The sequence below is a fragment of the Gopherus flavomarginatus genome, chromosome 12, assembly GCF_025201925.1.
Source record: "Gopherus flavomarginatus isolate rGopFla2 chromosome 12, rGopFla2.mat.asm, whole genome shotgun sequence".
Lineage (NCBI taxonomy): Eukaryota > Metazoa > Chordata > Testudines > Testudinidae > Gopherus > Gopherus flavomarginatus.
In genome coordinates this window covers 25,117,214-25,144,234 of record NC_066628.1, presented here as the reverse complement: position 1 = coordinate 25,144,234, position 27,021 = coordinate 25,117,214, and the positions used below count along the sequence as shown (strand labels likewise).

At 46.5% G+C, this 27,021-nt stretch overlaps 2 protein-coding genes across 8 annotated transcripts in view; one reads left to right on the top strand and one right to left on the bottom strand.

The window, feature by feature from the left end:
* LOC127032443 (zinc finger protein OZF-like) overlaps nucleotides 1-27,021 on the bottom strand; it is a 605,001-nt gene that overhangs the window by 373,458 nt on the left and 204,522 nt on the right. The gene's annotated exons all lie outside the window — the stretch shown is intronic.
* Nucleotides 1-27,021, top strand: part of LOC127032454 (butyrophilin subfamily 1 member A1-like) — a 199,953-nt gene that overhangs the window by 23,952 nt on the left and 148,980 nt on the right. For 4 of the 6 annotated variants that reach the window (XM_050919737.1, XM_050919738.1, XM_050919736.1 and 1 more), the window contains exons 5-8: nucleotides 10,617-10,733; nucleotides 13,127-13,147; nucleotides 13,247-13,273; nucleotides 17,685-20,749. In XM_050919737.1, the coding sequence (XP_050775694.1) occupies nucleotides 10,617-10,733; nucleotides 13,127-13,147; nucleotides 13,247-13,273; nucleotides 17,685-18,202 (683 nt within the window). In that variant the 3' untranslated portion in view covers nucleotides 18,203-20,749. Of the gene's footprint in view, nucleotides 1-10,616; nucleotides 10,734-13,126; nucleotides 13,148-13,246; nucleotides 13,274-17,684; nucleotides 20,750-27,021 lie in introns of those variants that run through there. The other 2 variants (XR_007768836.1, XM_050919735.1) reach the window with 2 other exon arrangements.

Sequence of the window (27,021 nt, the reverse complement as noted above, 5' to 3'; positions counted from 1 at the left end):
GTCCCACCTGACACCTTTTCTCTTTGTTCTCCCAGTTGGGCACCTTTGCTCTGTTTCCTGGAAGAACATGAGGGGAAATCTCCTTCCTTTTGGCTGTTGGCCACTAGGGTGTGAATGTCATGGCCATTGGGGTTTCCATTGTCTCTTTGGGTTCTTCCATTCACATGTGTAGATTTTATTCAGTTTGTTAATGACTCTGGTCTCCAACCAGGCTGCTATGTGAGTCAAACATTTCATCTCTTCCCTTTACATTCAATGCACAGCAGTACAAAGCCCAGAGGGAAAGTGAGCTGTGCATAGGAATCATAAAAATATTACCAAAATTCCCACATTCATTCCACTGATCAGCTCAGTTAACTCTGCAGTGAAGACATGGTTAGGGCTGGTCTACACTAGAAAATTAGATTGACCCAGCTACTTTGCTGCAGGGTGTGAAAAGTCCACACCCCTGAGTGACATAATTAAACCAACCTAAGTCCCGATGTAGACACCACTAGATCGACAGAATTCTTCCGCTGACCTAGCTACTGCCCTTTAGGGAGGTGAATTTACTACATTGAAGGGAGAACTCCTCCTGCCTCTGTAATAAGCGCATACACTGCAGTGCTGCAGTTGTGCTGCTGTAGCGTTTGAACCATAGACATAACCTAAGGGCTTGTCTACACTCAGGGCATGACTTCACTTATCTCTGGAGCGATCGATTCAGTGGGGGTTGATTTATCGCAACTAGCGAAGATGTGATAAATCGACCGCCAGGTGCTCTCCCATCAACTCTAGTACTCGACCTGGGTGAGAGGCGCAGGCAGAGTCGACAGGGGAGCATCAGCAGTCGACCTACCGCAGTGAAGACACCGCGGTAAGTAGATCTAAGTACGTCGACTTCAGCTACATTATTCACATAGCTGAAGTTGCGTAACTTAGATTGATTTCTGCTCCCCTCCAGTGTAGACCCTCAGGCCACCCACCCACAGTGTGAACAGTGTGAACAGTGCTTAGGTCAGTGGGAGAGCTTCTCCCACGACATAGCTACCACCCCTTGTGGAGGTGATTTTATTATGTCAATAGAAGAGCTCTCTTCTATCGGCATAGAGCAGCTACACAAGCAATCTAACAGCAGCACAGCTGTGCCGCTGTAAGCTCTCTAGTGTAGACATAGCCTTACAATGCTGCAGCGGTGCAGCCTTACAGTGTAGCTGTAGTGCATAGTGACAACGCTATCTACACCATCAGCATAGTTAATCCACCTCCCTGAGAGGAGGTAGCTTTCTCAGCAGGAAAAGCTCTCCCGTCGACATAGAACCATCTACACCAGGGGTTATGTCAGTATAACTGTGTCAGTCAGGGGTGTTGGTTTTCCACACCCGAGCGATGTAGTTATACCGAAATAGGTTGGCAGCATAGACCAAATCTAACTGTCACTTAATTGCATGAAACTCAGGACATTCAGACCTTCAGCTAGGTCTACACTACCACTTAAGTTGATATAACTTACAGTACATCGCTCAGGGATGTGAAAAAGTCACACACACCCCCCCCCGAGTGATGCAAGTTTCACTGAGCTAAGCACTGTCCACATCAGCACTATGTCTGTGGGAGATGCTCTCCTGCCAACATAGCTTCCATCTCCCACAGAGATGGAATAATTATGCTGGTGGGAGAGCTTTCTCCCATCGACATGGAGCATCTTCACTAGATGCACTTCAGCTGCATTGGTGTAGCTGTGCCAATGTAGAACTTCCAGTGTAGACTTGCCCTGAGACTCAAACAGGCATCTTATCCTGAACCTCCTGTGTGCACTAACATCATGATCTTCTCCCTGAATTTCTTCCATATACAACAATGGAAGTTTATATAGCTTTGAAAGTGAGAGAAGCTTAACAGGAAAACAGCACTCTTATTCTGGGATAACAGAGGCCATACTATGAGTTATATTGGTATAATTATACCAATATAGTTCTGCCAGAATTTATTCCTGCATATACCTGAGAAACTGGGTTACCTCCACACTCTCCCTCTGGCAGCATGGACTTGCCAACTGGTTTCCCATGTCAGTCCCTATCATAACCTTTGGGGCATTCTGGTCCCCCTGAAAAACCTTCCCTGGGGACCCCAAGACCCAAATCCCTTGAGTCTCACAACAAAGGGAAATAATCCTTTTTCCCTTACCCCCTCCAGGTGCTCCTGGAGAGATACACAGACACAAGCTCTGTGAAACTACACAGAGGGACTCCTCCTCTCTGTTTCCAGTCCTGGAAACAAAAAGTACTTTCCTATTCCCCCAGAGGGAATGCAAAATCAGGCTAGCAATCCAACACACAGATCTCCCCTTGATTTCTTCCTCCCACCAATTCCCTGGTGAGTACAGACTCAATTTCCCTGAAGTAAAGAAAAACTTCAACAGGTCTTAAAAGAAAGCTTTATATAAAAAGAAAGAAAAATACATACAAATGGGCTCTCTGTATTAAGATGATACAACACAGGGTCAATTGCTTAAAAGAATATTGAATAAACAGCCTTATTCAAAAAGAATACAAATCAAAGCACTCCAGCACTTATATTCATGCAAATACCAAAGAAAAGAAACCATAGAACTTACTATCTGATCTCTTTGTCCTTACACTTAGAAACAGAAGATTAGAAAGTAGAAACTACTTCTCCAAAGCTCAGAGAAAGCAGGCAGGCAGACAAAAGACTCAGACACACAATTCCCTCCACCCAAAGTTGAAAAAATCCGGTTTCCTGATTGGTCCTCTGGTCAGGTGCTTCAGGTGAAAGAGACATTAACCCTTAGCTATCTGTTTATGACACGCCCCCCAAATTGCAGACAGTGGGGAAGCTCACTGGCGGCGATTTCCTTCTAGAACTTGAAAATAAACAGATTAATACAATACATACACCTTTACATATACTTCTAAGTATATAACTAACAGACTTCTACATTTTAAGAACACTTTTTAACTACTGAATTCTGGGAAACTCTCACGGGAGAGTGCATCAGCAACTTTGTTAGAAGCTCCTGTGATGTGTTGAATTTCAAAATCAAAATCTTGGAGAGCTAAACTCCAACGAAGAAGTTTCTTGTTGTTTCCCTTGGCCGTATGAAGCCACTTTAGTGCAGCATGGTCAGTTTGTAGTTGGAACCGCCGTCCCCAAACATATGGGCGTAGCTTTTCCAGGGCGTACACAATGGCATAGCATTCCTTTTCACTGACTGACCAGTGACTTTCCCTCTCAGACAGTTTTTTGCTGAGAAACGCGACAGGATGGAAGTTGTGATCTGTTGCTTCCTGCATGAGCACTGCTCCTATACCACACTCAGATGCATCCGTGGTTACTAGGAATGGCTTGTCAAAGTCCGGGGCCCTGAGCACAGGGTCAGACATGAGCGTCGCCTTAAGCTGGGTAAAGGCCTTTTGACACTCATCAGTCCACTTAACGGCATTTGGCTGGGTCTTTTTGGTCAGGTCGGTCAATGGGGCAGCGATTTGGCTGTAGTGTGGTACAAATCGCCTGTAGTATCCGGCCAAGCCTAAGAAGGATTGGACCTGCTTCTTGGACCGTGGGACAGGCCACTTTTGGATAGCATCCACCTTGGCCTGTAGGGGGTTTATGGTTCCTCGACCCACCTGGTGCCCCAGGTAAGTCACTCTGTTTTGGCCTATTTGACACTTTTTGGCCTTAACAGTTAGTCCTGCCTGCCTGATGCGCTCAAAGACCTTTTCCAGGTGTAGTAGGTGTTCGGGCCAGGAGTCTGAAAAAATGGCCACATCATCGAGGTAGGCAACTGCAAATTCTCCCAGTCCAGCTAGTAGACCATCTACCAGCCTCTGGAAGGTGGCGGGTGCATTTCGAAGGCCGAAAGGAAGGACATTGAATTCATACACCCCCGCATGGGTGACGAATGCTGACCTCTCCTTGGCAGGTTCATCTAGCGGTACTTGCCAGTACCCCTTGGTTAAGTCTATTGTAGAGATGAACTGGGCACGTCCCAACTTTTCCAATAGCTCATCGGTACGTGGCATTGGATAGTTGTCCGGACGAGTTACAGCATTTAGCTTACGGTAGTCCACGCAAAAGCGTATTTCCCCATCTGGTTTGGGTACCAGAACCACTGGAGATGCCCATGCACTGGTAGATGAGCGGATTATACCCATCTGTAGCATGTTCTGGATCTCCCGTTCTATAGCAGCTTGGGCATGAGGAGACACTCGGTAGGGTGGGGTTCTGATTGGGTGAGCATTACCTGTATCAATGGAGTGGTATGCCCGTTCAGTCCGTCCTGGGGTGGCTGAGAACAATGGGGCGAAGCTAGTGCACAGCTCCTTGATTTGTTGCCGCCTCAGACGTTCCAGGGTGGTTGAGAGGTTCACCTCTTTCACGCCACCGTCTTTTTTCCTGTCGTAGTAGACACCGTCAGGCCACTCAGCATCCTCTCCCTGGACTGTAAACTGACAAACCTGTAAGTCTCTGGAATAGAAAGGCTTGAGAGAATTAACATGGTACACTTTAGGCTTTAGTGAGGAATTGGGAAATGCTATGAGGTAGTTTACAGCTCCCAGGCGCTCTTGGACCGTGAATGGCCCTTCCCATGATGCTTCCATCTTATGGGCCTGTTGCGCCTTCAAGACCATAACCTGGTCTCCTACCTTGAAGGAACGTTCTCTGGCATGTCTGTCATACCAGGCCTTTTGCTCTTCTTGAGCATCCTTTAGGTTCTCTCTAGCAAGGGCTAAAGAGTGTCGGAGGGTGCTTTGTAGGTTGCTGACAAAGTCCAGAATGTTAGTTCCTGGAGAAGGCGTAAACCCCTCCCATTGCTGCTTCACCAACTGTAATGGCCCCTTAACCTCGTGACCATACACAAGTTCAAATGGTGAAAACCCTAAACTGGGATGTGGTACAGCCCTGTAGGCAAACAGCAACTGCTGCAACACTAGGTCCCAATTATTGGAGTATTCGTTGATGAATTTTCGTATCATGGCCCCCAAAGTTCCATTGAACCTTTCCACTAGGCCATTGGTTTGATGGTGGTACGGGGTGGCAACCAAGTGATTCACCCCATGAGTTTCCCACAGTTTTTCCATGGTCCCTGCCAGGAAATTAGACCCTGAATCTGTAAGGATGTCGGAGGGCCAACCTACCCTGGCAAAGATGTCTGTTAGGGCCAGGCACACAGTGTTAGCCCTGGTGTTGCCTAGAGCTACTGCTTCTGGCCATCGGGTAGCAAAGTCCACTAAAGTCAGTACGTACTGCTTTCCTCTGGGCGTCTTTTTTGGGAAAGGGCCCAGAATATCCACAGCTACTCTCTGAAATGGGACCTCAATTATGGGGAGTGGCTGGAGAGGGGCCTTGACCTGGTCTTGAGGCTTTCCCACTCTTTGGCATACCTCACAAGACCGGACATACTTGGCAACGTCCTTGCCCATCCCCTCCCAGTGGAAGGACTTCCCCAACCGGTCCTTGGTTCTGTTCACCCCAGCATGGCCACTGGGATGATCATGGGCTAAGCTTAAGAGCTTCCCCCGGTACTTAGTTGGAACCACCAACTGTTTTTGCGGCTGCCATTCTTCCCGGTGTCCACCAGAAAGAATTTCCTTGTATAAAAGTCCTTGGTCTATAACAAACCGGGATCGATTAGAAGAGCTGAGAGGCGGTGGGGTGCTCCGTGCCGCCGCCCAAGCTTTCTGAAGGCTGTCATCCGCTTCCTGCTCAGCCTGGAACTGTTCCCTTGAGGCTGGGGTCACCAGTTCTTCCTCAGACTGTGGACTTGGGCTTGGTCCCTCTGGAAGCGATGTAGGTGATGGGGTTGTTTCCGTTGCTGGTGAACCGCTCTCCGCTGGTGCACCTGAGGGTATTTCAGGCTCTGGCTGAGCCTTTTGGGTATGGCTGTCTGTTGCTTCTGCCAGTTTTGGCTCGCTGGCGCCCTCTGGCGTTGAGTTTGAAGATGTAGTTGCACTTGCTGGTGCTGGTTGCTGTTCCAGTTCCGGGCCTGGGACTGGAGATGCTGTGGCTGTTTCAGTGGTAGGCATGGAATCCGGGTCCACTACCTCTGTCTGGGTCTCTGGTAACACAGACGGGGCCTCTGTGGACGGCTCAGGAACAGGAATGGGTCTGGAAGCTTGCCTGATTTGGCTACGTGTAACCATTCCCACTCTCTTGGCCTGCTTCACCTGGTTGGCCAAGTCTTCCCCCAGTAGCATGGGGATAGGATAATTGTCATAGACTGCAAAAGTCCACATTCCTGACCAGCCTTTGTACTGGACAGGCAGTTGAGCTGTAGGCAAGTCTACAGCTTGTGACATGAAGGGGTAAATTGTAACTTTGGCCTTTGGGTTGATGAATTTGGGGTCAACGAAGGATTGGTGGATAGCTGACACTTGTGCCCCCGTGTCTCTCCACGCAGTAACCTTCTTTCCGCCCACTCTCAAATTTTCCCTTCGCTCCAAGGGTATTTGAGAGGCATCCGGGCCTGGGGATCTTTGGTGTGATGGTGGTGTAATGAATTGCACTCGCATGGTGTTCTTGGGACAGTTGGCCTTGATATGTCCCAGTTCATTACACTTAAAGCATCTTCCATCTGATGGGTCACTGGGCCGAGGTGAGTTACTGGAGACTGGTGAGGTTGAAGGGTAGGGTATCTGTGGCTTTACTTGGGTGGTATGTGGGGTCTTTGGCTGTCCTCGGTTGTAGGGTTTATGGTCTGTGTGCCCCCTGGGGTAATCGTTCCCCTTGACAGTAGCTTTCTTGCTTTCTGCCAGTTCCATCCATTTGGCTCCAATTTCCCCCGCCTCAGCAATATCTTTGGGATTTCCATCTTGTATGTACCGTGTGATGTCTTCAGGAACACCATCCAAGAACTGCTCCATTTGTATGAGGAGGTGTAGTTCTTCCAAGGTTTGAATGTTGTTTCCTGTTATCCAGGCCTCATAGTTTTTTGCAATGTAGTAGGCGTGTTTGGGAAATGACACCTCTGGTTTCCACTTTTGGGTTCTGAAACGCCGACGGGCATGATCTGGGGTTATCCCCATTCTGTATCTGGCCTTGGTTTGAAAAAGTTTATAGTCATTCATTTGCTGCTTAGGCATTTCAGCTGCCACCTCTGCTAAAGGTCCACTGAGCTGTGACCTTAATTCTACCATGTACTGGTCTTCGGGAATGCTGTACCCAAGACAGGCTCTTTCAAAATTTTCCAAGAAGGCCTCGGTGTCATCCCCTGCCTTGTAGGTGGGAAATTTCCTGTGCTGTGGAGCAATAATGGGCGCCGGGTTGTTAGGGTTGGCTGGCACATGCAGCCCAGCTTTTGCCAACTCCAGTTCATGTTTTCTCTGTTTTTCCTTCTCTTCATTCTCTTTTTGTTGTTTTTCCATTTCTTTTTGTTGTTTTTCCATTTCTTTTTGGTGCTTTTCCATTTCTCGGTGGTGGGCCGCCTCCTCTTCTTCTTGCTTCCTTCTGTGGGCCAACTCTTCTTCTGCTTGTTTCCTTCGGTAGGCTACCTCTTCTTCTTCTAGTTTTCTTTTGTGTGCTGCCTCTTGGGCTGCCTGTTCTCTTTGGAAGGCTGCCAGTTTCATGCTTTCTTCCTTTTCTTTCATCTCCATCTCTTTTTGTTTTATTTCCAGTTGTCGCCTGTGTTCAGCTTCTTTGATTTGTTCTTCGGCCTCAATTTTTGCCTTAGAAGTCATGGTTCCTGTTTTCTTGTGTTGGGGTGCCCTCCGGTGTTTATCTTCTGAACTGCAGGTTCTCTGTTGCCTCCTGAAGTCTGCCTAGCAACAGTGCCTTTAGCTAATTTTCAATGTTAAGTAAACCTGAAAAACCACTTTATTTGCATTCATATAGTGCTGGAACTTGCCTCCTAATGGGAGGGCTATTGCATGACAAAAGACCCTTAACAGTCTGGTAATGGCTTCTTGCTTAACATGCAAGCCACAAACTGCCAGAGAGAGCAGAAAAAAAAATTCTCTCTGGTTCCCTTTTAAAACCAACTGTTTCTCTCTGCTAAAAAGCCCTTAGCAGAGAAAAGAAAAATATAATATTCCTACTGGCTTCTGTCTATATCCCACCCGCTGCTACACCATATCATAACCTTAGTCCCAGATTTGGACCTTAGCGTCCAAAATATGGGGGTTAGCATGAAAACCTCCAAGCTTAGTTACCAGCTTGGACCTGGTACCTGCTGCCACCACCCAAAAAATTAGAGTGTTTTGGGGCACTCTGGTCCCCCTGAAAAACCTTCCCTGGGGACCCCAAGACCCAAATCCCTTGAGTCTCACAACAAAGGGAAATAATCCTTTTTCCCTTCCCCCCTCCAGGTGCTCCTGGAGAGATACACAGATACAAGCTCTGTGAAACTACACAGAGGGACTCCTCCTCTCTGTTTCCAGTCCTGGAAACAAAAAGTACTTTCCTATTCCCCCAGAGGGAATGCAAAATCAGGCTAGCAATCCAACACACAGATCTCCCCTTGATTTCTTCCTCCCACCAATTCCCTGGTGAGTACAGACTCAATTTCCCTGAAGTAAAGAAAAACTTCAACAGGTCTTAAAAGAAAGCTTTATATAAAAAGAAAGAAAAATACATACAAATGGGCTCTCTGTATTAAGATGATACAACACAGGGTCAATTGCTTAAAAGAATATTGAATAAACAGCCTTATTCAAAAAGAATACAAATCAAAGCACTCCAGCACTTATATTCATGCAAATACCAAAGAAAAGAAACCATAGAACTTACTATCTGATCTCTTTGTCCTTACACTTAGAAACAGAAGACTAGAAAGTAGAAACTACTTCTCCAAAGCTCAGAGAAAGCAGGCAGGCAGACAAAAGACTCAGACACACACTTCCCTCCACCCAAAGTTGAAAAAAATCCGGTTTCCTGATTGGTCCTCTGGTCAGGTGCTTCAGGTGAAAGAGACATTAACCCTTAGCTATCTGTTTATGACAGTCCCTTCTGTTACTAGCTGTTCTGCACTGTAACCCAGCCAGTCATTTAACTGATGTCTAAATGCCTGGCATCAACAACCCCTTGTGGCAACCCATCACAGTATAAAGGATTTGTGCTTATTTCCTATAACTTTAGAATCACAGAGTAATATTTTGTATTTGAATGTTTTTGGGGCTGATCCTTTATTTCTTGTTCATCCAAAAATTCTGTTGTATTGTATATGGAAGGACTACAGCAAGGGGAGTCAATAGGCAGACCAGTGGCCAAATCTGGAACGACAGATGCTTCTGAATTGACCGCAAATCTTTTTATTTACTTATTATTATTTTGTATTATTTTCTCTGGAGTCTGGACCTTGACTATACCTTGAGCAAGAAATTTGGACATTGACAAAAAATAATTGATTATCTCTGCAACTATGTAAGAGATGATTATGATGTATATGTACATGGGAGGTTCGGGATAAGATGGCTGTGGGAGTTTCCCAGTGTAGACAAGCCCCAAAACTCTCAGGCTGTGGACTGGATCCAGGCTATATGCAAAGCAGTTAGAGACTGAATTTGGTGTGGTGTCTGGAGGAAGCAGCCTGTGGTCTTGGCTGTGAATCTAGTGGTAGCTTTGGAGAGAAGCAGGGACTCCAGGCAGCTTCTCTTTGGGATAGAGCAGTGAATCTTTAGCTAAAGGTATGAATCTTTAGCACATCTGGCATGTAAATATCTTGCAATACTGGCTAAATAGTGTCATGCAAACGCCTGTTGTCATTTTCAGATGACATTATAAACAAGAAGCAGGCAGCATTATCTCCTGCAAATGTAAACAATTTTATTTGTCTGAGCGACTGGCTGAACAAGAAGTAGAACTGAGTGGATTTGTAGGCTCTAACTCTTTATATTGTTTTAGTTTTGAGTATAGTTATATTTTTGTACATAATTCTACATTTGCAAGTTCAACTTTCATGATAAAGAGGTTGCACTACATTACTTGTATTAGGTGACCTGAAAAATACAAATGTTTTTTGTTTTTTTTTTCACTGTGCAAATGCTTGTAATAAAAATAATATAAAGTAAACACTGTACAGTTTATATTATGTGTGGTAATTGAAATCAATATATTTTAAAATGTAGAAAACATCCAAAAATATTTAAATAAATGGTATTCTGTTATTCTTTAACAGTGCCATTAATCGCGATTCATTTTTTTAATCACTTGACAGCCCTAATTGTAATGTTATGCGTTTCTTTAAAAGAAAGAAAGTGGGTCTTAAACAAATTGATAAAGGGGCAGTGGAGAAGGAAGGATGGCACGAGGAGGGAGAAGTACAAACACAACTGAAGGAGCAGGGTCACTACATTATTTTGCAAAATTCGGATTTACCAAATAGACTCTTGTCAGTTAGGGCTTGATCCTGTCCAAATGAAGTCAGTTGAACTTTTGCCACTTACTTTAATGGGCCACTTACTTCTCATCTACCCCTCTGCAGCGTCTCCAATTTTGTAGAATATAAAAGACATAACCAGGGTAAAATCTTGTCTTCTATTGGCTTAACAGTAAAGTACGAAGCATCTTTATCACACAATGAAATCCACCAGTAGTTAGCTTCTTCTGACTGGTAACATTGCTCACTAAAGTGCTGCATATATTCAACAGTATTTCTAAGCCAATGACGTGTTTTCTTGCAGATGTGTTTTTCCCGAGGGTCTCTCCCTGGATGGTGGCTGTGTATGTAATTCTGGCTCTTTTGGGTTTTCTCATTTTCCCAGCCATTTACTACTTTTGGAAGAAACACAAAGCAAAAGGTAAAGTGACAACATAAAGGGAGGGGATGCAGTTCAGTCAGAGAGATTTTTCTGTAAAAATAAATAAACAAGCAGAGGAACCAATGGAGATTTTGGATTTAGTGTTATGAAGAGAGTGGTGAACCTTGGGAGAGAGAGAGAAAAAGAGGCTGAGAGAGGAGGAGGAGTTGAGCATTTGGATAAATCCTGAATAAATGATGATTCCACATTTGAAGTGAAGTGGACTCATCTCTTTTGGCATTAATAAATAGCCCAGATCTAATTTTGTTAAGTATTCTATGAATATTGTCTGAAATACAAATGGGAGTGAGAGTGGGTATGGAAATTTAACATATTTAGCTTGACTAGCTGATTACAAGAGGTATTAATGGAGAGAAGGAGGGGAAAAGAGAGAGTGAGATTTTTCTTGGACCCTTAAGGCCCAGTTTAACAATGTCATTAAGCATGTGCTTAGCTGTCCGCATGGTTATAAAATCCAATTGACATCAAAGTTAAGCACATGCTTAAGTGCTTTGCTGAACTGGAGCCTTAGTGTCAAATTCTGCTCTCTTGTCAGCATGCACAACTCTGGGCTAGGGCCAAACTCTGCTCTGTTTGAGTAGAGTCCATGGGGTTTCAGGAATGAAACTGAGTGCAGAATCTGAGCCTTATCTGTCAGTAGGGTGACCAGATGTTCCGATTTTATAGGGACAGTCCAGATTTTTGGGTCTTTTCCTTATATAGGCTTCTATTACCCTCTACCACCATCCCAATTTTTCACATTTGCTGTCTGGTCACCCTCGCTGTCAGTGCCTTTTCATAATAAAATCTGCTCACCCTGAGATCACAGTACAGAACAGAAAAATACAGCCTCCTTCTGTATGTAGAAGTACATATTGAAATGTAATTGCTCAATTCACTTTGCTGTGCTGTAGCCAGTGGCAGAACCAGGCCTTCTGCAATTTTTAAGTTTCTGTATGAAGTGATCTCCTTATAAATATCTGAGGCTCAAACTGTCACTTTAATTAATGCTAATTTCTACAACAACACCTCTAATTTAAAATTGAATTGTGCTGTATGTGGATTTTAGTCTACTTTAAAATATTGTTCTGAAAACCAGAAGTTTTGGATTCAGGGCAAAACTTTCAGAAGGAGCCACTGGAGACTGCAAGGAACATGACAATAAACACGCTCTGCAAGCTGCTGTAACTTAGAGTTCATGGGTGCTGCTCAGGTTCAATAGCCATAGCACATCACCTTGAGCCATCCTCTGGCTTGCAACACATGCACATTTCACTCCTTTGGTGTGTCAGTTCAGCTGGAGCCAAGCTGGAGTTCAGAACTTAACTATGAATAGCTTTTGAAATATTTCTTCCTGAAAAGGATAGCAATGCTGTGCACTAGCTGAGATAAATTCCAAGGGGTGATATCCATTTGCGGAGGATTAAATAGATGGAAGATTAAATACTCTAGTAATTAGTTAGGATAATGCAATTGTGACTCTAGCTCTTCAGCCACTACCTGAACAATGGGGCTGAGTGTGATCAAGGCAAGTCACTGGGTCATTTGGTCAAGAGTTTCCTGACACTTTCTCCCTGTTCCCTCCCCTCTCCCCCATAATGTTAGCTTCTTGTAACATTTTTAGATTCTTGTAACTTTTTTGGCATAGATTGAGAGACTGGGGAGAGGGGTTGGAGTAGTGAGGAAGAATGTGTGTGTGGTGGGGGGGGTTGGATCAATGCAGGTAGTGTGAGGATTGGCAAGATGCCAAGTGGGTCTCTGTCCTTTTACCAAACTTCGTCCTTTAGGACTGTGCTCTGGCACTGCAACTGTGGGGCCAGCACAATCCTAGGCAGAATAAAGAGCTCAAAGAGCCACACTTACCACTGGGAGTGCAGCTTGAGTTCCTGGCAAATAAATGCTGGAATTCAAACATACGGAACACAACACAATCAATGGCATGTACTCTTAGTCTTACTTCATACCTATTTATTATAGCAGCCCTTCTTGCACAGTAATTCCCACTGGCTATTGCCAACTTTAAGAGCAGAGTTCAGGTTGTCATGCAGGGGTGGTGTGTACCTTATCTCTGTTTCCTACTTTTTAGAAGTTTACGTTTGTGTTACCTCACTTTTCATTTCCTGGTTTCAGAGGTTTGAGTTTGGCTGAACTCAACATTCTGGAAAGGGTCTCAGGAGACCTGGTAGGGGCCAGGCATGGGAGTCCAGTGTCCATACAGAATGCAGAGTGGTCAGCTAGCCTACTTCACTTTGCTTTTTAAATCCAAAAAGATAACATTGAGTCTGGGTACAGGGAGGAATTGGGGCCAAGGCCCGTGCATTGCATCACATCAAGAACAAACTGCTGTATATTTATTACTGTGTTCAATTTATTTATTTATTTATTTATTTTAGGGGAACTCCTGGCTGAACTTCGTAAGTAGCATCTCTCCCTCTGCCTCCATTATAAATTCTGTATGGATGTGTATCCTGTTAAGACTTTGTGTTCTCATCTGTGTGTGTGTTTGGTTTCAGGGTGGAGTAATGTCAGACAATATGCAGGTAAATAAAGCTGATGTTTATTCAGTTTTGAAACCCCACCTACCCTGTTCCCTTTCCTTGTGCATTGGTCAGTTGAACTGAAATAATCCATGTAATCTAACATGGATTTAGACCATTAGTGATTGCAGTGAAATAATTTCTAAAGTGTCAGCAATTTGTTACTCTTCTGGGAGGAGAAAAAGGTGAGCTGAGAGATATGTGAGTTAAAGAGGATAACTTGGAAGGAGCATGAGTTGGATGCATACATCATTCAATGGATTTACAGATTTTATATCACAGAAGGAAGGAATTATCTTGTTTCTGTTGTAAATGCCTGCTTAGGAAATAGAGGGACTCTTTATTTTAAACAAATATTTTAAAAAGTGTAGCTCTGACTCTGTTAAAAGGACCTCATGGGACTCCATGTTTGTTGTTTCTCAAGGAGTCCATGTCAAATGTGCTCAGTTTTCAAGTAAAAATATGTATTTTTTTTAACTTCCAACCCTGAAAAATTATCCTAATACCTGAGTCAATCTGGGTTCTTTCATTCTTGTGTCAACACCCCCAGTATCTTCAAGATGTGTTTCTATATATATTCCATTCCTGGTGCACATATGCTCTCAGTGCTGAAGATCAGCATGTTTGAGCAGCAGTGACCATTAGTCCACCTCTCTGCCCTAGCTCCCTCTTGTCCTCAAATCTTCTGGGCATGAAAGCATGGGGTGGCCCACCCACCTCCAATCAGAAGGACAGGAAAAGTTATGGATCTTTTCCCATCACCTACTTCCTACAGGGAACAATATTTCAACAGACCAATGGATCTTCAAAATTGTCCAAACTGGTTATGCTAAACATTTCCAAACTATCTCTACTATCTTTCCCCATCACTTTTCAGGGATCCCTCTCATTAGAAGATATTACAACAAGAAATTCACTCTGTTATCTCTTGGAGGCATGGAAGTGGTTTCTCCATAGTTCAGGGGAAAGGGTTTTTATCTTCATTTCTTCCTAATGCTCCAAAAGAAGGGAGGTTGGAAAACTATTCTGGACCTAAGAAGACTCAACATATTTATTCAAAAACTTAAATTAAGAATGGTGACCCTAGTCTCACTTATTCTTTCCCCAAAATTGGTTTGCACCTGGTGACCTCAGGATGCATATTTCCACATTTCTATTCATTGTGTGCACAGGAAATATCTGTTTTGTGGTAGAAATTCAACACTCCCAATACAAAGTTTTTTTCATTTGGACACTTCAACAGCTCCAAAAGTCTTTACAAAATTCCCATCAGTCACTGAAGCATTCCCAAGAAAGTAGAACATTAAAGTTCATCCCTGCTTTGAGTTTATCCTTATTTTGACACCTGACTGATTCAAGGACCTTGTCCTCAAGAAGTCTCAGACAACATTTGCCAACCCAGACCTAAGAGTAAACAAAAAAAAAATCTATGATAATTCCATCACATAAGACCGAATTCATTGGGCTCTTCTAGATTCTGCTATGACATCTGCTTACCTGTAATTACCTGTAATCCTAGAGTTGGTCTTTCAAGACAAAAGGAGACTACTTCATCCAGATCTATGGTCCCTGCATGTTACAGCTTGGATGATTTTCTTCATGAATGTTCTGGAAAGAGCATGTTCTAAGGATGTCCAAAATATTTTGATTTAATATACTGTACAAAATCAACTGACAAAACCAAATGGAAGAGATTCAAAATTTGAGCTCACGTATACCACTCCTCTTCTTGAACAGACATTCCACTTATTTTGCACTAATTACTTTCATTGAAATCAACTGGACTCTCAATTAGTTTCATACAAGTCCAACTGGCAGCTATATCTGCCTTTCATCCACATATTCAAAACTCATATTCAAAATTACAAAATATTCTCACATTGCTGCATGTCTAGATTTATAAAGGGGCCTAATGCAGATTTTCCCTTAGTCAGAGAATCTCCTTCTTTGTGAGATTTGGATGTCATTTTAGCAAAGCTCAAGCGTCCACCATTTGAACCATTAGCAGCTTGTTCATTTCAACATCTTTCTGTGAAAATTCCATTTCTGCTTGCCACCAGGAAGATGCATGCCCCCAGGAAGGTGCATGGAGTCAGAAAAATCTTAGCCTTAATGGCAGACCCACTGTACACTGCTTTTCATAGAGATAAGGCCTAAGGACTCATCTTAGTTTCATTCCTAAAATTGTATTCAAATTTCATATTAATCAAACTATTTATTTGTTTACCTATTTTCTTTCCAAAACCTCTCACTAGTAATATGGAAAAGAAATTACACACCTTATACATTACAAGAGCGCCATCCTTTTAGACAGAACTAAGCCACGCAGAATCTCATTTAGATTACTCATAGCCTATGCTGAGAAGGTAAAAAGCGGGCTATTTCTTTCAGAAGAATATCCAAATGGATCTCTGACTGCATCAGTTGTGTTACCAAAAGCTAACCTTTTCCCCCCATTCAGATTAAAGCTCACTCTACCAGAGTTTATGCTTCCTTTGGAAATATCCCTATAAATATATAGGGCAACTATCTGGGTTCAGTTCACCATTTCACTGTGCTTACGAGAGGTCTCCAGAGCTGATGTTTGCTTTGGTAAAGCAGTTATTCAACTGCTGTTTTCTTGAGATTTCAGTATCCTACTTCCTAGTCTGAGTTCACTGCTTGGGAGCCACCAGGAGTGGAATGCAGATAGATAATCAGTTGAAGAGAAAGAGGCTACTTACTTTACAGTAACTGATGTTCTTTGAGATGTGTTGCCTTTCCCATCCATGGCCTGCTCTCCTTCTGCACTATATCAAAGGCTGTACTCATTTGGATTTTGGTTAGTGAAGGAACTGACAGGCAATTGGCCCCGCCTGACCCTTGAACAACAACAACAAAAAAGGTAAAATCATGAAACACATCGTTATAAGGTCCCCCCAAACTTCCTTCCTCAGTCTCCTTAGTCATGTCAGCCTCTCATCTGCCCTTCTCTGTGCCTTTTATAGCTATCCAGCAAGATGTTATTTTTGGATCAAGGATTATTCCCAACAGGTTTAAGAAATCCCTTTCTGTGTGTTGACCCTCCCTGCCCACCTTCCCCACTGCCATGGAGCTGCAGACTAACAATTCCTGAATTAGTGGTAGCAACCTAAAGATGGCTGTATTGAAAATACATCCATTTATCTAAACCTCTCACTCCATCATTGAAGACAGGCTGTCCTCTGGGGAAATAGCTGCCTCCATAGACTCCAGAGTTAAGAAACTGGACAGGCAATTATAAGGAGCAATAGGAAAGTGGGGAGCAGGAAACAGCATAGGAGGTGTACAGGGAAGAGAGTGAGGGGTTCTGAGGAATGTAGGGTGCATAAAGGAGGTGGAGGGGGGATGCAGAAAGGTAGGCTATGGGGGTAATAAAAGGGCAGCAGAGAGGGATTGTTAGATTTAAGAACCTGGGGAAAGGGCAATGGGAGCAGCTCAGAGGGAGAACGTGAGTGTGGGAGGAGACTGCGCTGGAGAGGGACAGACACGGTAGTGACAGAGAAGGGTGTGGAGGGGATAGAATGGCAGTTCCCTCCTCAGGCGCAGGAGAGGGCAATCAGCCCCAGGGAGACTACATGTCTGCATGTTCATTGCTGGCGAGTTTAGACAGCAAGATACTCACTCTCTCTCTTTCACTCACTTGAGGAGGGGCGTTCCCCAGACAGGTTCAAACAACACAAGTGAAAACAAACAAGCAACGCTTGCTATCTATTTATCTTTTAAATCTCAGGCACTTTAAACCACACTCATGATTATTTCAGGCCTGGTTCATGACTCTGAATGCTTGGGGAGGACACTGCCACATTCTCTGTTCCTCTTGCTGTGCCCAGAACTGTCACTGGCTAAGACTTGGGGGCTGGTGTCTGCTATCCCCTATTGGCTGTGACCTGAGAGTGGCTGATAGCCACCTGTTCCTCCATGAGTGTGTTTCGTCCCCTTTTCTCTCTTTCCTTCTCCCTATGTTGGCAAGAGGAGCTATCCTTTGGTGTCTCCTGCTCTGCTCACCAGGAGCAAGGGTCTCAATTCCCATCCCCCTTAGTGCCATCACTTCCTCTCTTCCCACTTGGATAGGGAGTGGCACCTGACCTACAAGGCAAAAACACTGAAGACATTTCTCTCTGCCCACCCTCAGCCTGTGCAGCCTCCCTCCTCTGTCTCTGCTCCCCTGCAGGGGGTCATAGGAATGCGGGGGCCCAGCAACAGCCCCTGGAGTCTGGGTAGAGGGAATTGCAGTGCACTCACTGCCCACCTCAGCAGAGGCAGCCTCTGGGCCAAGACAGAGGCAGGAAACAGGGAATAGCTCAGTTTGAGCAGGGCTGTTGAGGAGGGAGAAACAATCCCAGCCTCTCCCAGGGCTGGGCTTGGTATCTGACAACCCAATTTCTCTCCCTAGTGGATGTGACTCTGGATCCAGACACAGCTTATCCTCATCTCGTCCTGTCCGAGAATCGGAAAAGTGTGGAATGGAGATCCCAACATCGGGATGTACCTGACTGCCCCAAGAGATTTGACTGTGTAACCTGTGTGCTGGGCTATGAGGGCTTCACCTCAGGGAGACATTACTGGGAGATAGATGTAGGAGATGGGACAAATTGGGGTGTGGGAGTAGCCAGAGAGACTGTGAGCAGGAAGGGATGGATCCACTTTAGCCCTCAGGAGGGGGTCTGGGCTGTGGAAGAGTGCAGGGGCCAATACCGAGCCCTCACCCCTATTGAGATCCCCCTGTCCCTGAGTAAGAGCATCAGGAAAATTGGGATTTACCTGGACTATGAAGGGGGGCGAGTAGCATTCTATGATCTGGTTAGAGAGGACCCGTTCTTCACTTTCACAGCCCATTTCACTGAGATAATATTTCCTTTCTTCTTGGTGTATTCTCAGCTCACAGTGTGTCCCTGGGGGACTGGAGAATGATTTGCCTCCCGTTGGTGTCTGAGCTCTGACCTCACACTGCTAAGTCTCTGGGGGATTATCTGCTTCTCAGCAGGTACAGATTCTCTGTCTCCAGGGAGGAAAGTTAGGGCATGTCTACACTAGTAGACTTACATCACCTTTGTCTGTGATGAAGTGGGAATGTTCATAATGTTTTCTCTGAATACCGTGTGGGTACCTCAGTTTCCCCGGTGCAGTTCTTAAGTATCTAGGTGGCAGGAGAAGAGGGTGTGATTGTTGCAGAGCCCTAGAGGACAGATGTGATGCTGTCTGGACAGAAAATGGCCAACACTCTGTCTCCTGGCAACTAATGACCTGGGCCCCTCCTCTACAAAGATGCCAGCGGAAGGTGTTGGAGAACAAAGAGATCAGGTGACCTCCTGGCCTGGGAAAGGGACAAAGCCCAGAGGAGGACGGGCTGGAGCATTTCAGTTTGCAACTGGCTGGGGACATGGAGTGAATGCAGGTGTGGGTGTCTGGCTCACTGCCCCCCAGAATGGACCCAGTTGAGGAGTCTTGTTCTCTGTACCTACAAGCTCTGTTTTAGACTGTATTTCTGTCATCTAATAAACCTCTGATTTACTGGCTGGCTAAGAGTCACATCTGACTGCGAAGTTGGGGTGCAGGACCCTCTGGCTTTCCCAGGATCCCGCCTGGGTGGACTCACTGTAGGACGCACACAGAGGGGCAGAGGATGCTGAATGCTACAAGGTCAGACCCAGGAAGGTGAAGCCACGTGAGTTTCTTGCCCTGAAGACAGTCTGCTCAGAGAGAGGAGACTTCATGAGAGTCCTGACTGGCTTTGTAGGGAGCAGTTCCAGAGCATCACCCGGGGACTCTGTGGCAACTGGTGGCAATAGTGGGATGTACTGCACCCCGTGGATGGCGCTTCTTGCAGTAAGTGACTGGGGAGCAGTAAAACAAAGGGGAGAGAACAAGGACCAGCTGTGCTGAAGGCTCAGAGAGGGACGGTTTCAGGGGGCAATTAATCCCTGGGAGTGTGTGACCAGCAAGAAGGACTTTTGCAATAACAGGCTTCCCCTGGGGATTGCAGCGAGTGGTCCCAGTGGTGAAGGAGTCTGCAGCTCGACCCTGGCAAAGAGATGGTGACCTCGAGAAGGGCTGGCACACTAGGGGTTCTTCCTGGAAACCGTAGGGGGGCTAAGAGCACACAGGCCTGTGAGACCAAAGCAACGTGGGAACAGTGAAGTGATGGCCTATCACCATCTCCTTAAGAAGGACATTGTAATCCTGTGCAAAAAGAGAGGGTTACACATTGGAAAGTTCACCAAGGCTCAGTTAATCATGCAGCTGGAGGACAAGGACTGCTCTAAGGAGCAGATTCCTGACCCAGATGGGGCTACAAGAGGATCTGGGAGCAGCTGGAGCAGTAGCCAGGCATCCCCAAGAGTCTGGTCCCCAACCAGTCGGGGATCTTCACAATCAGGTTCCCCATCAGGGGATCAGAGACGGATGGGATTGGAGCTGAGTCCGAGAGAGCGAGAGGACCATGAGAGACAGCAGGAGCCCAAGAAAGAGCTGCAGGAGAAGCAGCAGCAGCATGGACTGGCGATGGTGGAGCGGAGAGGCATAGGGGACTTCCCAGGAATGAGTGGGGATAGACCCCGGGCTGTCAGTTCCGCAGGGAATCTCGATACTAAATTGCTGCCTCTGATTAAGGAGGGAGGGGATGTGGATGCCCACCACAATGCCTTTGAGCAGGCTGGCGATTTGAACTAGGGGGACTCTGCGGAAGAGCCCCAGTATCTACCTCCCTTGCTGGGACCCAAGGCCATTGATGCTGTCAGCCAGATGGATGGGGTGGTGGACAGGCTTCCACTCCTGCCCTCAGCCTATATGTCTGCGTGGAGTCTCCTGGATTCAGGCCCCTCGGACCCCCAGTGGGAGCGGAAGGTGGTGGTTGTTAGGATATAGATATTCAAACCTGTCTGGCCTATACTTTTAAGAATTTAGGTGTATTCTTATCACTTAGCTAGTTATAGAGGTATAAAAGAAAGACAGTGATTTTGATTCTATCTGTGTAAGGGCTGTTAGAAAGGTGATCCAACCTATCACCTCCAGAGAAAGGGAAGAGCCTAGAACATGTAAAAGGAAATTTAGTTTGATAGTTTTCTGTCTGGTAAGAACTCACTTATCAATAGACACAGCTGGAAAACCCTTATGTCTGTATAGATGTAGTTGTGAAATCCTCACTTCTGTATTGTTTTGTATGTTTATTTGCATAGTCTCTGTCTGATTCTATAATTGTTTCTGTCTGCTGTATAATTAATTTTGCAGGTGTAAACTAATTAAAGTGGTGGGATATAATTGGTTAGCTAATCATGTTACAATGTTAGGATTGGTTAGGTAAATTTGAGTAGAATGATTGGTTAAGATATAGCTACAAATATTACTATATAAATTAGGGGCAAACAGGAAGTAAGTTGGGATTTGAAAATAAGGAAAAAGGAACTTGGATTTAAGCTTGCTGGAAGTTCACCCCAATAAACATCGAATTGTTTGCATCTTTGGACTTTGGGCATTGTTGCTCTCTGTTCATGTGAGAAGGACCAGGGAAGTGTGAGAGTGAAGGAATAAGCTCTCTAACAGTGGTCAACAGGGAGATGTTCCTGGGGTGGTGAGACCCTGGGACAGAAAGAACTGTTGTCAGGCCCAGGGTGGTGCAGCCTCAGATGCTGAGGAGCTGTGTGACCTGGGTGAAGGTCCCTAGGATGAAGCCTCTTGCCCTGTCTATGGCCTGGATCCCTGTGCAGACCCAGGAGGGGTTGGGCTGGCTGGTAGTTGGGGTTCTCCAGGATATCGGCTGTGAGGTTCTGGTGGGGGATGACTGTCTCTCTTTGGGACAGGATCCAGGCCCTGCTCTTGTAACAGCCAAGGATCTGAATCCAGGGAACCAATTAGCTAAGATGGAAATGGTCAGTGAAAATGCAAATGACCTGGCTGGCAGCAGGGAGGAGCTGCAGTGCTCAGGATACCTGCCTACCTATAACCGGACCCCTGGGACTGAGTGGGATGGAGAGATGCTCCCCACCCCCATGCACATCGGAGAGGGGGCTCACGCTGGCTCTGATGCTGTGGCCAAAGCAGCGAGCTCGCTACCTACCCCCACTGGGACAGTGTGACGAAGTGGGGGGTTTTCTGTTTTCCAGTGGTTTTCATGCACAGGGGGCGGGACTCCATGTCCTTGGGTCTTACTGGTTTAACAAGGTGAGAGGAGAGGGAGTTTGTTGTTACAGAGGACCGGAGAGGGACTCAAGACCCCAGCTGATGGCCTGGAGGATGGAGACCCCAGTGATTGGTGACCCGGTGACCCAGAGACCCAGCTCAGGAGTCACAGCCAGTTCTGGCCAGTGGGAGGACAATGGGCTGCAAAGAGAGGACCCCGTGACCAGCCAGTTCCAGCCGGAGGAGGGCTGAGAGGAGAGGAGACCCAGGCCTTCCTGTTTATGACCCTGTTTACCTGGAGAGAAGGCAATGGACAGAGGCGGGGCTTGGGGCCAGAGATATCGGAGGCCCAGCTGGGAAGCAGAGGGGGCTCTGGGCTGGAGAGGGGAAGCAGGAGGAGCCCACCTGGATGCAGGGAGACTGGGATGTGCTGTTATTGTGAGAGCCCAGGCCTGAGGCCCTGAGAGTTTCCTGTGCTGTGTTCAACTCTCAATAAACCCTCCTATTTTATGCTGGCTGAGAGTCACTCGGGTCTAGAGAACAGGGTTGTATCAACCCCTTTGGGAGTGAGGAGGCCCGGGAGGTCCAGAGCGCGTGGACTCCCTGAGGGGGCCCATGGTGAGAGACAGACGTGCTAAGGCTCAGAGAGGTGTGGCTCCAGGAGGTGGAGGGGCCTGACCCCAAGAGAGAGTGGACCCCCAAGAAGGGCTGTCTCACTGAAAGGGGCACCCCCCATGGACCACATGGGGCCACGAGTGGGCACGATCTGTGAGTCTGTGACAGACAGCAAGGGCAGCGCTGAGCATGGTGAGAGCTGAGACCCCAGCAGAGTGGGGGAACACACAGGCAGGGCAGGTCGGCTGCCAGCCAGGTTTGCCCGGTCCAGACGTGCTGCTGGGAAGTGATCCCATGGCAGGGAGGGAGCTACCAGGAACAGGGCTCAGCGGGACTGCAACCCCAGGCCCAGCCAGCAAAATGGAACAGGTCCCACTCCCTTCCCCAGCAGCTGAATTCCAGACAGAGCTGCAGAAGGATCCCTCCTTGGACAAGCCAGGGGAAACTTGCTGGCCATGGCGCTGCAAACCCCCTTGGGGAAGGCTGTCAGTAAAGATTCCTATGGGAGAAGGGATTCCTGTACCAGGAATGGGCTCCCCAAGGGGAAGTAGAACTGTGGGGAATTGGGAGGCAGCTGGTGGTGCCCCAGAAGTACCACCACAGGCTATTGTACCTGGCCCATGATGTCCCTCTCTTGGGACATCAGGGGATCTAGTGCACCAGGCAGCAACTGCTGCTGCAAAACATTTACTGGCCCAGAGTCTGTGACGCTGTCTGGCAGTACTGAAGGCCTTGAGACCCCTGCCAGAGGGTGGGGAAGTCCCAGGATAAGAAGGAAGCTCCCTTGAGACCCCTGCCCATCATAGAGAAACCTTTCCAGCAGGTGGCTATGGATGTAGTGGGGCCCCTCAGCAAGGCATCCCCGTTGGGAAAGAAATACATCCTGGTCATGATGGATTTCGCCACCTGCTACCCAGAGGTGGTAGCTGTGTTCTCCACTGAGGCAGACACCATGGCAGATGTGCTGCTGACCATCTTTTGCAAAGTGGGGGTCCCCAGCGAGGTCATTACTGACCAGGGGCTTGTGGGAGAAATGTGGGGTCTGGCCCATCTGGGCCTTTGTATATCACCTTCACTCCAACAGGCTGGTGGAGAGATTTTATGGGACCCTGAGGATGCTGCTGAGGACTCTTATGAATCAGCATCCTCAGGGCTGGGACAAGTACCTGCCCCACCTGCGGTACAGGGAAGTGCCCCAGGAATCCACAGGGTTCTTCCCTTTTGAGCTGCTGTATGGGAAGAGAGTGAGGGGATGGCTGGACCTGGAAAGGGAGGATTGGGAGGAGAAGTGGGAAGATCCCCTGGTGGATCTCTTCCCTGAGGTGGGAGCCAATCCCCCCCATCAGGTGTTCCCCATTCAGCGTCACTTGGAAAACAGCCCAGAACCTGCAGAGAAAGGTCAAGGACATGCTGGCTTTAGGGTGATACAGCCATTCAATAGCCCATGGACCTCACCTGTGGGTCTGGTCTCCAAGGAAGATGGGTCGATCTGGTTCTGTGGGAACTATCAGAAGCTTAAAGCCATCACCATGTCCGATGCCTACCCCATGCCTAGGCCTGGTAAGATTCTGGACAAACTGAGAGGGTTGGAAAACTTGGCCCTTGTGTACATCAATGACTTGTGTCTTTAGCCAGACCTGGGAGGAGCATGTGTCCCAGGTGATGAGGGTGCTAGGCTGCCTCAAAGCAGCAGGACTGACAGTAAAAGCCAAAAAGTGGAAGGTGGAGATGATCAGAGATTGGTCCATTCCCCAGACCAAGAAACAAATCCAGGCCTTAAACTCTGCAGCCTCAGAGAAGAAATGCCTGGTCCTTGTGCAGGCACTTAGAAAGCTGCAGCTGTATCTATTTGGGCAGTGCTTTATTGTGTACACCAACCACTCTCCTCCAACATGGCAGCATCAAATGAAAGGGGCTGATGCTGAGCTGCTGGCAACAGAGACACCTGTTCAGAGAGTGGCCAAGGTCAAGATGGGGACTTTTAACAAGAGAGCCCGAATTGCAGTCCTCTAACCTGGAGCACTGAGGAAAGACCCAATCCCAGTTTAAACCCCAAGGATATAGGCAAAAGGTCAAAAGGGTATGGGCTGCACAAACCTTCCCACATATAGCCTGAAAGTGCATCAAGCACAACAGACCTACGGGAGGGCATCAAACTGGAAGGGCCTGGTATAACTCCCACCAAGGAATGGGAGAGGTGCTGGGGCATCCATGGGAACATTAGTGGGTTCAGACTTCCCCAGGTCACTGGCTAAAGTGACCCCACTCAGTTCAGTCTCAAAGGGGGGGAAGAGATGTGACAAACTGGGAATGTTCATGTTTTCTCTGAATACTGTGGGTGCCTCAGTTTCTCCGATGAAGTTCTTAAGTATATAGGTGGTGAGAGAAGGGGGTGTGATTCTTACAGAGCCCGAGAAGGCAGATGTGATGCTGTCTGGACAGAAAATGGCCAACACTCTGTCTCCTGGCAACTAATGACCTGGGCCCCTTCTCTACAAAAGGTACCAGCTGAAGGTGTTGGAGAACAAAGAGATCAGGGGACTTCCTGGCTTGGGAAAGGGACAAAGCCCAGAGGAGGACAGGCTGGAGAGTTTCAGTTTGGGACTGGCTGTGGACAGAGTGAGTGCAGACATGGGTGTCTGGCTCACTACTCCCCAAAATGGACCTAGCTGAGGGATCCTGTTCTCTGTACCTACAAGCTCTGTTTTAGACTGTGTTCCTGTCATCTAATAAACCTCGGTTTTACTGGCTGGCTAAGAATCACGTCTGACTGTGAAGTTGGGGTGCAGGACCCCTTGGCTTCCCCAGGACCCCGCCTGGGTGGACTCGCTGTGGGAAGCCCACGGAGGGGCAGAGGATGCTGAATACTTCAAGGTCAGATCTGAGAAGGTGAAGCTGAAGACAGTCTGCTCAGAGAGGAGACTTCATGAGAGTCCTGACTGGCTTTGTAGGGAGCAGTTCCAGAGCATCGCCCAGGGACTCCATGACATTGTCCCTGTCTGGGTTCCCACCCCTCCTTCTATAATCAAAAAGCACCAGGTTAAAGATGGATTCCAGTTCAGGTGACATGATCACATGTCACTGTAAGACGTCATTACTCACTTGCCACACAAGTATACAGGAAGACTTGCAAGTAAACAGAGCCATTTACAACCAATTGTCCTGGTTAATGGGAGCCATCTAGATTCCAAGCCACCATTAATGACCCACACTTTGCATATTTACAATAGGCCCTAAGAGTTTATTTCATATTTCTAGTTTCAGATACAAGAGTGATACAGTTATACAAAGAGGATGAACACACTCAGTAGATTATAAGCTTTGTAATGATACCTTATACAAGACCTTTTGCATGAAGCATATTCTAGTTACATTATATTCACACTCCTTAGCATATTTTCCTAACATCATATGGAGTGCACTGTCACACCTTCTATGTATGTACCGCAGTCCACCCACTATTTTTTGGAGTGTACCATTCATTTAATGGACTGAAAGGACACACTGAAGAGTGCTGGTTACACCTGCTCCCACACATTCACCCATCGGGGAGTAATTCCAGCTCTAGGTTGTGGATACCTTAAATCTGGATTTTTCCAGCTTGGCGTTCAGGGTTATGGTTACACTCTGCAAAGTTGTTAAATTGTCACATAACATCTCCCCTGGGATGTTGAGTATTTGCAATGTGACATGTACATAACTGCATGCCCACAGATTTTCCTTTATGGAATTACTATTATGATTACACATGGTAACATCATACCCTAATTGGGGGACCCCATAACCCAAAGTTGGTGCATGTGAAATGCCGACAAACCCTGGTCGTCAGCAGGCAGGATCAAACCAGGGACCTCTGGAGCTTAAAGCAGAAGCCTCTACCTCATGAGTTAAAGTCAACTTCCTGTTAGCTAAGGCTGTAGAGCAGACTCATTTAAGTCTCTAAGCGATCTCAGTGCCGCTGGATGGGACAGAACACCACACCCAGGAGCTGTGTTGATTACACATAAATCTCAGGAAGGTTATATTTTTTGGGGCCCTATGTAACAAACCACATGTCTGGATGACTGAGTTTCCAACTATCATTGATCATGGCATAACCTAGGGAATACCACACAATATTTCTTGATAAATTTGATATTCTCCACCAGGTTTGGACACACACATACACACCCGTCTGATTCGTACACCACCTACTGACACTGCCAAATTCCCATGGGAGGATTGGAGGTACAATTTTCTATGGGTAAATCCTTAAAGTCCTCATTTGCCTCATTACCACAATTTGGGGGTATAACAATCGATGTGTTTTCTCCTTTTGCCACCTCACATTGCAGGATATGGGTAGGGCTTGCAATATTGACAATTGTGGTTAGCAGCAACCATCATTCCATTCTGGTTCAGGGGGTCCTTGTTTGCCTTTGCAGGTCCACCTGTAAGACACATGCAATACAATTTATAAGTCAACTTTTTAAATTCCCATTTTGAACCTTTTTATTTGTGTGCAATGAACCCATTCCTGATCTCTATTCTCTGTTCCCAATAGCAGCAGGCTGGGCCCTAATTGGTCAAAAACTAGGTAAGGGCCCATCCATTTAGGAGCTGGGAATGGAATCTGGTACATCACTTGATCTTCCATGCTGGGTAGATCATGCACTCCAGGCAGATCATACTATGTTTTGACCTTTGCTGCTCCTTGTTAATCTCACCAGAACACCACCTGCTGAGATCCATGGTAACAATCTGAAAGACAAAACATTTTTCTACTCCCTTTGGGGGGGCAGCAGATTATTGCTTAAAATACCCCTTTCTTTTACAAATCTCTTGCTGATTACAGGAAAAACAGAAGAATTACCTCCATACTTTCCTGTGTTTTTGTTCTGTAGACAGGCCACGTTTCAATAGCTTCTACCCTTAAGAGAAAGGGAGAATTATCCCACTGTTCATTTATTCATGAGGTGGCGTACCTCAGTATCCCTTCTTGTAGAGCAGACTAGGTTTGT